The sequence below is a fragment of the Urocampus carinirostris genome, chromosome 17 (genome assembly GCF_059441175.1).
Source record: "Urocampus carinirostris isolate Australia breed hairy pipefish chromosome 17, RoL_Ucar_1.0, whole genome shotgun sequence".
In the NCBI taxonomy this organism is placed as follows: domain Eukaryota; kingdom Metazoa; phylum Chordata; class Actinopteri; order Syngnathiformes; family Syngnathidae; genus Urocampus; species Urocampus carinirostris.
In genome coordinates, this window is record NC_142365.1 from 12006008 (window position 1) to 12020809 (window position 14802).

The 14802-nt window shown below is 42.0% G+C and overlaps 1 protein-coding gene across 1 annotated transcript in view; it reads left to right on the plus strand.

Moving 5' to 3' along the window:
* The first annotated feature begins 6489 nt into the window (after positions 1–6489).
* The window catches only part of zbtb16a (zinc finger and BTB domain containing 16a), a 182137-nt gene continuing 173824 nt past the window's right edge, over positions 6490–14802 (plus strand). Inside the window, exons 1-2 of the mRNA XM_088320957.1 lie at positions 6490–6737; positions 9342–10644. Of these exons, the coding sequence (XP_088177083.1) occupies positions 9431–10644 (1214 nt within the window). The 5' untranslated portion in view covers positions 6490–6737; positions 9342–9430. The remainder of the gene's footprint in view (positions 6738–9341; positions 10645–14802) is intronic.

Here is a 14802-nt window from a genome sequence, read left to right on the forward strand (position 1 = left end):
GACTTAATCAACTGTGAAAAAGATTATTCCACTCAAAAATAACAATGACCCAGCTCTGGTGAGCTATTTTTCGAACAGGCCTGTGGGCACCTCAGCTGAAAAACCATGTTGGAAACCCCTGATTTACAGTTTTCCATGAAAAAAGTCACATTTTATTTTGTCAAATGAGTTTTCCTATGTCTTCGTCATCTTGCCATGAATCTCTTACTTTATTGGGCCAGTCTCAGGTATGGCTTTCTCTTTGCCGGTCTGCCTTGAAGGGCAGCATCTCAGAGTCACCTCTTCACTGTCGACACTGGTGTTTCGCGGGTACTATTTAACAAAGCTACTAGTTGAGGACCCATAGGGCATCTAATTATCAAACAAGTGACTCTGATATTCTTTTCCTCTGGCTTGATTGTGCCTCCCACCTCTCTTTCTACTCTGGTTCAAATATGTTTGTGTTGTTCTCTGAAGTGAGTAGTACACACTATTGTGGGAGAGCTTCAGTTTCTTGGAAATTTCTTGCTTGGAGTAGCCTTAACTTCTTAGAAAAAGAATAGACTGTTGAGTTTCACACGATAGTTATCTATCTCTATCTCTGGCTATCCTGAACGTGTAATCACAGCCACAAATGTGTTGCTCCAGATACTGGACAAGCTAAAAGGAAGGTCAGTTGTTTAGGTTCTCCAACCAACTAAACTGTTTTCAGCTGTGCTAACATTATTGCACAAGGATTTTCAAATGATCCGTTGGTATTCTGGAGTGCTGCTTGTTGGAAATGGACCTCTATATGTCACGAGGAGACCGGACCAGAACGGAGGCACGGGAGTCGGACTGGCAGGCACGGGAGTCGGACAGGCAGGCAGGGGAGTCGGACAGGCAGGCAGAAGAGTCGGACAGGCAGGCAGAAGAGTCGGACAGGCAGGCAGAGGAGTCGGACAGGCAGGCAGAGGAGTCGGACAGGCAGGCAGGGGAGTCGGACAGGCAGGCAGGGGAGTCGGACAGGCAGGCAAGAGAGTCGAACAGGCAGGCAGGAGAATCGAACAGGCAGGCAGGGGAGTTGGAGGGGATCGTCCGCTGAGTTCATTTCTTGGCTGGCTCATTCTGTCACGAGGAGACCGGACCAGAACGGAGGCAGGAAGGGAGAACTCAATTGCGTTGACGATCAAAACTTTTATTTACCAAAATAAAAGTCGTCCAAAACTCAGGGACAAGACAGAACAAACAGGCTTTAACTAAAAAGATGCAAACACAGGTTTCTTCCGACTCGAACAAAACAGGACAGAGCAAAACAGAACGGGAAATGCAGACAGAAAATGCAAAAGAGAAAATGCAATGAGCCAGCACCCGCAAAACCCCAAACCCCCCTTAAGAAGCAAACGCGCAAATTAGGCGATCTGCTTCAGCTGTTGCCCAGGGGGCGGGGCCAGTCGGTTGCCACGGCGACCATGCTGGACACGACACTATATACACATATGTAGATATTGTAATAAAAGTAAACATCTGCTGTCAAATTAGTTATGTACTGTCATAATAATATATGGGGTGTATTTCTGATTAGTTCTGTTATCTTCAGTAGAAAAAATGTTTCCTTTAAAAACAAAGACATTTGTAAGTGAACCCAAACTTTTGAACAGTGGCTATCCTTTCGGCAAAGGTACTGTACCAAATCTGAACACTTGGGGACCCTTTCCTGGTTTGAGTTAAGGAAACATTTTGATAGGGTAGGGGTCATCCTTGTTCTAAGAAGGAACAGGAAAAGGAAATGAGAGGTCTACATTTCAGAGTAGTGGCCTTGAGGCATGTGTCCACGACACAATGGTGTCTCCAAAGTGAAGACTCGCATCATTTTAACGCAGTGTTTTTTAAGCAGGGCACAAACTGTGCCACGAGACCTTGTCTAGTATGCTGCAGGATATTGCCCAATTGTATTTAAAAAAAAAAAAAATCTATCATTCCACATCTTTTATTCATCCATCCTAGTAGGTGGCAACAGATTAATATTTTTTTCTCTTTTATATACAGTACTAATTACCTTCTCATGAAGTAGTGCAGGAGTAAATAACTCTCAGTGCCTGGAGTCACCTGATGTAACGTAGTCTCCCCATTTCCGGTAAAAAAAATCCATTAACAAACACGGACAATCAGACACCTATTGTTGAAAATAAATGTCTCATTTCATCTCATTAGCTGCACCACTTATCCTCAGTAGGGTCGCGGAGGTGATGGAGCCCATCCCAACAATCATCGGGCAGTGGGCAGGGGACACCCTGAACTGGTTGGCGGCCAATCGCAGAGCACACAGGGACAGACAATTCGCTCGCTCATTCACTCCTATGGACAATTTGGACCAGCCAATCCACCTGAAATGCATGTCTTTGGAATGTGGGAGGAAACCGGAGTGCCCGGAGGAAACCCACCCAAGCACGGGGAGAACATACAAACTCCGCACTGGAAGTCCGGTAGCTGGATTTGAACCCACACAGGAGGTTCCCAAGACCTTAGAACTGTGCCGCACACGCGCTAACCACTGAACTGTCGTTTTAGAAATTATTAAAAAAAGATTGTAATATTTAAAAATTATGAAATATTTACTCAGAATTTTAAATATAGTGTCATTAAGTACCGTACATCCTCATTTCACTATTTTTAATAGATATTTAGATAGTATTTATTTATTTGTGTATTTTAAATGGAACCATTTTATTGAATTTTTTATTTAATTTAAGTGGAATCCATCCATCCATTATCTGCACTGCTAATCCTCAGTAGGGTCGCGGGGAAGCTGGGGCCCATCCCAGCTATCTTCAGGCAGTGGGCAGGGGACAACCTGAACTGCTTGTATGGAATTGTTTAGATATTTATGTAACTTGTTTTATTTATTTTTAAGAGAACCATTTCATTTTTTTTAATCAATCCTGTTATTTATTCATTTAAATACATAAATAATTTGAAAGTAGATACAAAAGCAAGGGACATAATGTCATCACCACAAAGTTTGTTTTTCAACAAAAATATGAAAGCAGCAAAGGATGCAAAAGCATAATGTATGATGCAATAGTTTAAGTTCCGGGACAAATTAGTTTTTCCCAAGTGATTTAGGAACAGGGATCTAGTATGAGTATTGTCATATACCGCTGCCTGTCAAAACTGATGTCCGGCTCATCTTAAAAGAGCAGGATGACGCGATACACCAAAAAACAACGGCAACCACATGATAAAGGTGTTGTATCTGAGTCAGATCTGGAGGCTACTCCTGCTACGGGTAATCATGGGGTACTATCTTAGTTAGTAGGGCACATCATTTTTGCTCATTTTAAATATTATTTTTGTTATTTTCCTGTTAAAAAAAAAACAATATAAAATGATAGTAAAACAGGTTAAAAATATAGTGATATCTTAAATTATATCAATATAATTGATCAAAATGAATAACCTGTACTACCTTTCGAACCCTGGTGGCCACAAATTATAAGAAAAACTTGCACTGTCAATTTAGGCAAGTTAATTTTTAAAAATATCCGAGTGACAGTGTACTGTATCTTGAGATATTTAAAGGTACAGTGTGTAGTATTTAGTGCCTCCTAGTGGTACAAACAACTTTCATTGAGTAAAAAAAAAAAACATTGATTTGAAGACTGGGCAAAAATAGATGAATATTCATACCAACGTTATTCAAAAAAAAAAAAAAAAGGAAATCTATATCTTGCCATGTTTGTCTGGCATCTTACTGCTTGTTCTTATTTGCTTTAGAAAACAGTGCCATCTTGTGGTCAAATATTACACACTGGGGCTTTAATGGGAAGAAAAAGTGTGCCTAGTCTCGAAAAAAGTTGGGAAGCAAGGCTCCAAGGCGAATGTTGAACAGATACAGAACAGGAAAGGATTACAAAACGTTAAAAAAATAAAATCAACTAAACTGTGTTTGATGCAAATTTATTTTACTCTGTTAAGTTTAGTATATGTCTGAATTTTCTGTAACCTTAGTTGTTCAAACTGAACAGGATTTCCGGTTGATTTTGAGCAATGTATACGGCGGCTGAGTGGTTAGCGCGTCCGCGGCACAGTTCTGATGTCATGAGATCGAACTTTCCTGTGTGGAGTTTGCATGTTCTCCCCGTGCTTGCGTGGATTTCCTCGGGCACTCCGGTTTCTTCCCACATTCCAAACACATGCATGTCTGGTTAATTGGCCGGTCCAAATTGTCCCTAGGTGTGAATGACCAAGCAGTTGAGGGTGTCCCCTGCCCACTCCCCAAACATACCTGGAATGGGCTCCAGCACCCCCGCGGCCCTACTGAGGATAAGTGGTGCGGAAAGTAGATGGATCAATGGGTGTTGATGAGGATAGACAGTTTCACTTCTTCCTGCAAAATTTCAAACGGATTATTTTTTTAAATGTATTTGTGTGAGCTAAAAGAGAATAAAATTGTCTTAACAGTATTTTCATTGATTAAACAACTTAGTGTACACTCGGAAAAAAAATTGGGTTGATTTGACCCAACGTCGCTGAATTGTTTTGTGGAAACAAACCCCAGAAATTTGAATCACATGTTAATTTTTTTTTTTTTACAAGATAATTCTGCAAACGAGTAATTTTGTCTATAAAAAAAAAACAGGCATGCTGCATTAACATGTGGTAAGCTGGGAGCATGGCAGCAGACAGGAAAAACGTACAGGGAGTAATCAACACAGTCCAAAAGATCATCGGCTGCTCTCTGCCCAGTCTGGAGGACATTGCCGACTTGCGATGCCAACATTATAAAAGATACTTCCCATATTAGTTATGAGTCTTAAAGCTGCCAGTGGTGCTAAAGGAACAGTAAATAACCGTGATAACCGTTGAAATTAAGCTAGCGATTAAAAGAGGCGGTTAACGCAATGAAATCCTTCAAAGGGCGTTACTGTCCTCGTTTTAAAATACGTTTTGATTTTAAACTGATAGTTAATGTGTTTTTGCTTATAATTTAAATCATGCATGGCAAACTCTTGGCCCGTGAGACACTGCTAGAGAAACACAAGAGAAAAATGAGCTTCATTGGATGTCGCCAAAGACAGGCGCTATTCGCACAGCACCCATTACAGCTGTATTCGCTGACTACCATTAATCAACCAGAGAACATCGAGGAAATCCGTCCCAATGTAATTTTTCTTCAAATAAAAATCACACACGCGCTGTTTAAAGCAATATGAATAGTACAAATTAAAAAAATAAAACCTGGGTCTCTTTGTAAAACTTTACAGAAGCTTTAGCTCCTTCCTATAACAAATATAAGAATATAACATTGAAGCTATCATATTCAGGTAAACAATTTCATAAAATAAGCAGATTTCTTTTAAATCATTAAATCAATCATAAATTAAGGTTTGTATGCTTTTTTTGTTCATTTCCAATCTGCACAAGTTTCCCCGAGTCAAATAAAAGGTAGTGGGAAGAAATGTAATTATTATTTGCTTTTCTTTTAAAACTGCACAGTTGATAAACACTACAAGATCCAATATTAGTGAAGGATAAATGAGGGGAAACACCCTCAATAATCGTTAGTAGTAAAATTTTACTTCCCTTAATCATAATTGAATTGTGAGCTTCCAGAAAAACTAGTCTGGCTCCCCCTATTTAAATCATTATTGTTTTTATCACTAGGAGGTGCTAAATAAGCCAAACTGAAGAAAATTTGTGTCTCACGGATCCCTTAACCACCAGCGTCATCAGGGAATCACTTCCTGTGGTGTGTCTTGCCCATCCCTCTCCAGGCCGTTTTTAGTTTACAGTAGGTAAGGGTTTGCTGCCCCACATGGAACCAATAGTACTGGTCTCCATGGTTAGCAGTAGCAGGAGAAGCCTCCTGATCTAACTCAGATACAGCACCTTCATCATCTGGTCGCCAGTGTTTTTCAGTATACAGGATCATCCGAGCATTGACAGGCAGCGGATACTAGGTCCTAAATCACAGGGGATAAACTATTTTTTTCCGGAATTTCAAGTATCATTTTGTAAAATACGAATTGCATCATTTGTGGCTTTTCATATTTTTGTGGTGATGACATTACGCCCTTTGCTTTTGTGAATATTAAAGACAACTCAACATGTTTTTAATTCCTGCAGTTTATTTTGGTAAAATATTGTAAATAAGTTCATCATATCCGATCTTTTAAGTTGAAGCGAAGGAAAAAAAAAGAATGACCACAAGTAAAACTAAAACTGACAAACGTTGTCATTAAAGTGTGCGTGCTTGAAATACAGTATACTTTATTATCATGTAGGTAAAATCATTCTCATTGTATAAATTATAAGGCGTGAATACGTAGTACAATAGTAAAAAAAAAAACTATATGTCGAAATATAACAAACAATCCCTTTCGATTAAAAATCAGCGATAATTCCCGAAATCGCGCGAGAGCACGATTCGAAGCCGGACGCCCCATATAGATCCCAAAAGGGGGCGTGTCATCTCCGCCCCCTTTCCCCCATCCTCTTGACAACCCACGCAAGACATTTTCCACATGTTGACACGAGAAAGCCCCCTAGGTGTCTCACTTTCTCGCCCTTTTTTGGGGGCTTACACGCCGGCTCCGTCTGCAGCCTGACGTCAGCGCCGCGTCGAGACAAGGAGAAGGAAGGAGTCGGCGGCGCGTGTCTTCCCAGACAAGCCGAGCGAAAGGACCAAGAGAGCGGGCGGCTTTACTATGCTCCTAACGCCCGCCGGCGCCCTCCCTTTGCCCGCGAACACTCCGGAAGACACTCGCTAACTTCAGGTGAGCCCGCCAGCTAGCACACCCGCGAAATTGTTATTAAAAATATTTTTTTTTTTTAAATACATTCTTATCCCCTTCAGTTCGTAGTTTATAAGCGCCTTTCCTCCGTGTCCCCGTACAACCTTTGTTGACACGCGTGAACGTCGGGTAAAAGGTCTTGAAAGTTGACATCATCGCAAAGCGCTGAATTTAACCTTAAAATGATTCTCATTTATATTTAACAACCTTGAATGACTTTTAAAACCGGGACACTCCGCGACAGTGAAATTCAGTGTTTAGTGTGATTCTTATCACAAACGAACGTTGCTTTTATTTGCATGTTCCAAAACGACCGGATACCATCAATGCGTCGTTTTTATTGATTGACAGGCGTCCCTAAAATGTTTGGTGTAATTCCCCCTCCGTGCGTGACCACCTGTGCGCCAATGAAGCGGAGTTCTTTTTTTTATCGCTTCCTCTCCTTCTTATGTGTCCGTCTGATAAATGATTGTTTATTCATCACGTTTGAATGTGTTTAAATGCATAACGTGTTGTGTCTGCGCTGTCTAGACGCGCTCAACATCCCCCCTCCCCCGGTTATTAATAACGCGCGTGGAAAAGGGCACCATTAAGTGCGCACACAAGCGCAACAAGCGAAGGGATGGCCGCCGGTGCGGTGCTCGTAAATTGGCCGCTATTGGCAAAGCTGCAATAAAGATAATGTCGCGGATGACCTCCGCTGGCTGCTGTTCCGTCGTCGCTTCTTCTTCTTTTTTTTTTAATCGATGCTGTCCAGTTTATTCAACGCTCAGTCGTGCAAAACAAAAGATTCTCCCCCCTGCACATGACGCGGTGCATGTTGCACATGATGCAATTAGTTTTAAGGAATGGCTGCAGGGCTATGCCCCCCCATCCCCATTTCACCACCCCTTCCCCCCACAGTTTAAAAATGCCTTACATACATTGAGTGCATGTAGTCGGTCAATTGTGCATGTCACTCACAATGAAGTGTTTATTTGGAAGCCCACATGACTTCCCCCGAGTTCATTTTTGGATGTTTTAAAGCTGCAGCATTGTGTCCCATTTTTTCCCCTTTCCCTTCCCAGCCATTTCTGTCCGCCTCTGTCGCTCCCTCTCCCCCCTCACAAGGTTTGTGCTGGGAATACTGAACGAGACGGCTATTTAATTTCCAAAAAGGCCGCTTTGACGCTCTTTTGTGAGCCGGCCTCAATTTGCGCCTGTTTAACCAGTCGGCTAAACGAATGAAGATGCCAGGGTCTTTTTTTTTGTCTTCTCCTTTTTGCATGACATATGTCGGCCTGATTGGTATGCATGGTGAGCAGGCCGGACTGCTCACAAATTGTCTCCACAAATCTACAGTCAGCCCTGATGGTCCTGTTCTTGTCTGTGTTGGGATTGAAAAAGAAATACTAGGACTCCCTTCTCTCCTTTGCCACCTCTGAGTGTTCACCGACCCACCTTGCAAACACAATTAAGTTCGCAGACAACGCTACTTTGGTCGGTCCCTTCTCTAAATGGGATAAGACTGCGTACAGGTCGTTGGGGACATTGACAATATTGTGTTAAAAAATAAACTCTGTTGTGAACACCACTAAATCCAAGGAGGTCACTTCGAGATAAAAAGTATGGATCCAGCTCCGATCATCACAAACGGAGACTGTTACAAAAAAAAAAAAAAAGTCATCAACACAGCCTGGAAATCGTGGGCTGCTCTGCCCAGTCTGTGGGACATTGCCCGTTTGTACTACAACCATAGAACCTTAGAGAAGAGATTCATCAACATGGCCCAGAAAACTATTAGCAGCTCTCTGCCCAATCTGGAGTACATTACTACTGCAGCGGAACATTCCAGAGTTATCAATAGCCCGTAACGTCATCGACGACTCTCTGCCCGGTCTTGCCATCTCTCACTACTGCAGCAGATTCTTCAAACTTATTGAAGGCTTCTCTGACACCACCACCTACTCTTTAACCTGCTGCCTTCACTCTAAAAAACACAGGTCAAAAATTGAACCAACCCAATATTGGGGTCCGTTTTTTTCTGTCTGATTTTCTATCTTTGTACAAAAAACTTCAACACTACACAATTTTAGTGGCGGCTATCTCTGTAAAGAAATACAGGAGATTTGGTCAAATAAACCTGATTATTGGGTTGGTCCACTTTTTACCGAAACTTGGGTTACTTTTAACTCCACTGTTTTTAGAGTGCTGTAGCAGACACTACAGGTCCCTTGAAATGAGGATACACAGTCTCAGGGACTGTTTTTTTTCCTAGAGCCAGCAGCACTCTAAAGAAGCATACAAGACTGTGAAAAGAAATCTTGTCTATTTATAATCACATTTTATTTCTTTACTTTTGCATTTTGTAAAAAGTTTTCTGCTAATGCCACTACGTTATTTTTTGATGTACTTCCAACGTAGTATTTAAGCACAAACATGGAAATATTTCTTATCCCAATATACTTTTTTTTATCTTCTTTTGTTAATGTTTTTTTGTTACATGTTTATCCTTAAGGGCCATGTCCACCAATAAAGACAGTTCTAATTGTAATTGTCATTCAGGAATTTTGAATCCCAACAACAATCTTATGTTTCTGGTTGCAGGTTTTCTCCAGTTCCTGGCTCAAACCAGTGCAGAGCGAGAGAGGGAAGGCTAGCCTCATGAGTTGGCCTCGCGGGCTTCCACTGACATCATGGATTTAGCAAAGATGGGAATGATCCAGCTGCAGAACCCCAACCACCCCACGGCGCTGCTACATAAGGCCAACCAGATGCGCCTGGCGGGCACGCTGTGCGACGTGGTCATTATGGTTGACAGCCAGGAGTTTCACGCCCACCGGACCGTCTTGGCGTGCACCAGCAAAATGTTTGAGATCCTTTTCCACCGCAGCAGCCAGCATTACACCCTGGACTTTCTCTCGCCAAAGACTTTTCAACAGATTCTGGACTACGCTTACACCGCCACACTCCAGGCCAAGGTGGAGGATCTGGACGACTTGCTGTACGCGGCTGAGATCCTGGAGATTGAGTACCTGGAGGAGCAGTGCCTCAAGATCCTGGAGACCATCCAGTCATCGGACGAGAATGAGACCGAGGGAGGCGTCAATGATGGCGGCGCTGAGGACGACGTGGAGCGCAAGGGCCACAATGGAGTCAAAAGCTCCAAAAAGCATTCCATTGAGAGCCTCTACCTGTCAGGCGCCGAGCAGCTCTCTGCCATGTCCGGCATGGTGGACCAGAGTCCCTCGGTCTCCACGTCCTTCGGCGTCTCCAACCTGAGTCCCACAAAAGCTGCCGTAGACAGCCTGATGAGCATCGGGCAGACTCTCCTCCAGCAGGGCTTTGGGGGTGAACACGCCAATGCCCACCAGCTCATGGGTGATATCAAGACTGAGATGATGCAGGTTGACATGGGTGGCAATGGCCACGAGAGCATGGAGTCCGGTGGCTCCAGCAACGGAGCTGGCGAAGACCGCAACCGAGACGGCCCGGGTACACCTACCCGGAGCAGCGTTATCACCAGTGCCCGGGAGCTGCACTACGTGCGTGATGACACCATGGGTGACCCGCAAGCCGAAGTCAGTCACATGGGTCTTGAGGCCATGGCCGGGATGGCGGAGAAGCACCTTGCCTCTCTCTACTCCCTCCCGGTCAACCACAAAGGCGAGGCTATTATGTCCATGCCGGTTTCAATGGCGTCCGCCCTGCCCATGTCGCCTGCTCTGGCCATGTCCGTGGACTTCAGCGCCTATGGCGGACTTCTGCCTCAGAGCTTTATCCAGAGGGAGTTCTTCAGCAAGCTAGGCGAGCTGGCTGTGGGCATGAAACCTGATGGCAGGAACCAGCACGAACGTTGCAATGTTTGCGGTGCTGAGCTTCCAGATAACGAAGCCTTGGAGCAGCACAGGTAGGACCACTTTCGGCTTTTACTCTGTGATTTGTTCTATTTTTATCCGGTTGTATTCGGTTGCTCAATCAATACTCTGTGCTGTTGTTACAGTCATGCTTCTTAGCTTTGGATTCTAACAGTATGATTAAGTTAATTGTAAGCAAGCATCTCACAGTATCAAAATGAAAGCTCTAAACTACATCTGTCAAACTCATGGCCAGTTTAGTGATTAATGAACCGCTCTCATTTTCGAAACTAACCTGTGGGCTACTAATATCTTTCAAGGAAATGAGTATCTGCCAAAACCATTTTTTTCGTTATAATAATTTTTATTATATTTATGAAAACCTTAACATGAACATTTTGTTTTTTTCATTATAGGTAGCTTATCAGTACCTTCTGACACATGTTTTTTGTTTTACTTTTACTTTACATTGACTTTTTGTACCCATAGTCAAACAATGTGGTTGTTATTTTAGACTCCGGGGATACGACGTCCCCACCTTACAACATTTTTACGGTGTGTAATTTCATCATCAAACATCAACAACAAATTATCTTACGTGCCCAAAATTGCAAACAATTTTTTGCGGTGTTTGTGCGTTTGACTTCTAAGGTGCCTGTCTGCTATTAATCGACTTCATATGAAAGGATATTCCGCTATTGATGTGCATAATGGCATAAAGAAAATGGCTGGATAACTTCCCTCAATGCCTTCCTCTTCATTCATTGAGAATGTTGTGTGCTTTGTAACTTCTTGTGAGTTGAAAATAGAAGTGTATTTTTTTTTTGTACTGTATGAATCCACCCTCGGTCCCAAGGTTTGCAGTGATGCTAAAGGGAGAAGCAAAAATGAGACCCATGTAAACATACCTTGCGATTATCAAGCAATGCACATGAATCGCAACAGCAATTTCACTTTGCAATTCCCACCTCAGAACAGACTGATGACGTATCCCCGGAGTCTACTGTGGTTTAGTAATCTTATTTTTACCAATAACATGTTTTCAAATGAAGTGCAACCCCACCTTTACAATCCAGGAAATGTGTGTTTAATTCCGGGGGTGGTCCAGGACACAGTAAACTAGCATGACGCTACGGTTTATCCTTAAAGTGTTGTAAAGTTCATCTCAGGACTCCCAAACCGATGCGATAACCCGAAAAACGGCGGATCTCCCAAGGCTCTCTGAGTCATTTAGCATCATTTCATCTTCGATGCACCCGGCAGTTTTTTTGAACGCGTTTTCCCCGACTATCGTGCAAATCAATGTCCACGCACAGCGGGTAAAGTTCACCTGAGGATTTGAACCTTGTCACCTTTTGTCGACTGATACCTCAAATGAACCCCCCCTCCGATTTTTCACAGCGTGTTGCCGCTATTTCACCAAGCAGGTTTTTTTTTCATAATAAAAACCTCTGCGCAACTTTCCTTCGCTTCTACCAGCGTTTGAAAAACTTACTACAAATGGAATCCAGCGGCGTTTAAGGACAGACGGCGGCGCCTTAAAGGGTGGAAAAACGTTGCCGGTGTTTCGAGAGGAATTTCATCAATCCTAGCGAACTGGGAAATCTCCTATCAAAGAAGATTTCCACACCGTTTCATGCATTGATCTCGCGGATCGGCCCCCGCCGCATACTAAAGGGTTAATTTATGGGTGGATACAACTGACGAGACGCCGGTACTTGCCCTGAGAGTCTCCTGAAGTGTCAAAATCAAACGTTGCATCACTTGGGGGGGTGGTAAATGACACTATAGATTCCAAAACTGTGTCAATTCATACATCCGACAGTGAGCGCTAAGCCACACCTACCACAGTTACGGTATCCATGTAACACAAGCGAATGTAAACTATTAACATAATACCAACATAATATTTTCAATGTATTTATTTAATGTCCGATTCATCATCATATACCACAGACTTTTTTCCCTCACTGTGCTTTTTTGTGTTAATTTATATCTTTCAGGACTACTTACTGTTTTCTCCATTCTCTAACATTCTCTGGTACCGCGACTGAAATTAGTGTGATAACGAGATAAAACCGATTGCCTTTTTGTATGCCATCTATATTACTGGCGCTCTCACTGCCAGAACCCGGGGTTCCATAGTAATGAATTTGTATACCATCTATGAGGTGGCTATGGCTAGGACCTTGACTCGGGACCCTTGGCTTTGTAGCGTATTATGATTTGACCGATAACGGATAAAGAATATAGAACAATAAACCTTACAAAATCCCCCCCTCCATTCCTGTTGAATCCAATGTTTTGTGAGTGTGGTTAGCGATATTTTTTAACTTATTAAGCATTGCACGAATACGGTAAAATTCAACCCCAAAACCTTTGAGTTGGGTACGTGTTATACACAAATACAGTAATTGTGATAAAATTAAGATCGTGATTTCATTTTTTAAAAAACGTTATATATTCGGGGTTCGTCTGGGTGCTTGAAGTCCTTAAAAATACTTGAGTTATAAGGTTATGTTTTCAGGGCTTGAAAACTTGACTTTGGGTGAATTGCTTGTAAATGCTTGGATATTGCAAAGTTTCTCGGAAGTTTGACACCATAGACAACACAATAAATGAGGAGAAATAAGTCAAGTCTGCTTTAAAATGACAGCCACACGTCTGTTTTGGTGGCTTTGCCATCCCATTTTTTTCTCCCTTGTGATTAACAAAAGCTGACATTAGTTTGTAAGGCACTGTCACGTGGGACAAATCAATTATGGACATTTATTATGGGCTATGTTAAAAACTAAGGTAACATTTCTCAGTGGTAAATTGTAATGGAAAACAACTTCCTGTTACTGAAAATGTAAGCAAAGCAAATGTAATCATTTTTACCCAACACCTACATTGGGAGAGATTTGTACACACGTATTGTTCGGATCGACAAATATATTCACAATTTACTCAAGATCTACAGTAAAAATCATGTGTCTTGATGAATGCATAAATACCATATATATCAATCGCGGACATCTTAATGGACTTGAAAAACAAGTGTTTAAATTGCAGATATAATAATTATAATACATGATTCACACCGGATTTCTTCTTTTAATAGTACTGGAGAAGATGGAAAAGCCCTCAAAAGCGCTTGAATTTTGCCATTAAAAAGGTGTACAAACCCTCCAAATTGGACTTCTTCTTGAAAAGTACTTAAGAAATTGGAATATTGGCTTTGAAAGTCCTTAAAAAGTTCTTGAATTTAGCCATGAAAAAGGTGTGGGAACCCTGTCTAATCTTTCTTAACATATTGCCCACCCGTACGTCCAAGCTAAGATGTTTTATTTCAAGCCGAGTGGTGTTGCGTTTGAGTAATTACGCATCATTTGTGTCAGGGTCACCGCCGCCTCTGCAACAAACGCGAGGCTGGCAGAGGTCACGTCAAACATGACTGGGATCGTTTCCAGATGTGGCGTAGGTCACGGCTGCGAGGCCACGCTTTTGGATTTGCAAGCGTACGTTCGGTCAAACAAATGCGGCCCAAAGCGCCATTTCCTGTTGAGATTTGGTTGCCACTCACGTGCGATCTGGTTTCTATCAATAAGGTGAAGCAAATGGACGTTTAGAAGTTTGTACAATTAAATAAAAATGCCCTTAAACTGATTGGGCAGAGTGCTCGTTTAGTAGAGACATAAATCCATAAATAAACATGTGTCTATTTTTTAGAAACTGGCAAATAATACATTCAAATCAGTTAAACATTTCTTTATCCATGTAAACCAAGAACAAGCTCATTAGCAACACTAAACATAAAACACATTTTTTGTGTATTTCATGAAGTACATTAGGTGGTCAACTGCAAAGTCTGTAAGAAAAGTGCTGAACGATTCTCAACAGTTTGAAATCCAAAGGTTTTAACTACTGACATTTGTCGTTTTTACCTTTTTTTTTTTTCTAACTCCGTTTTTATGTAGTTTCTAATGTTCAACAACTGTTTTTTTTGTTTTGTTTTTCGGAGCGCATGCATTTAAACTTAAATACATTTGTCAGGCACAGTCTGGCATAACGCTCAAGCTCATTACTGTATATACAGTGGTAAAATATATGTATATACTATGTGCATTGCATGTCAACAAATCCGTATTGGCTTCAATGTTACCTGATTCTTACCAATTTGAGTCTGACACTGTTCTGTTCAACTGTCCAACTGTTCTCTTTAAATGATT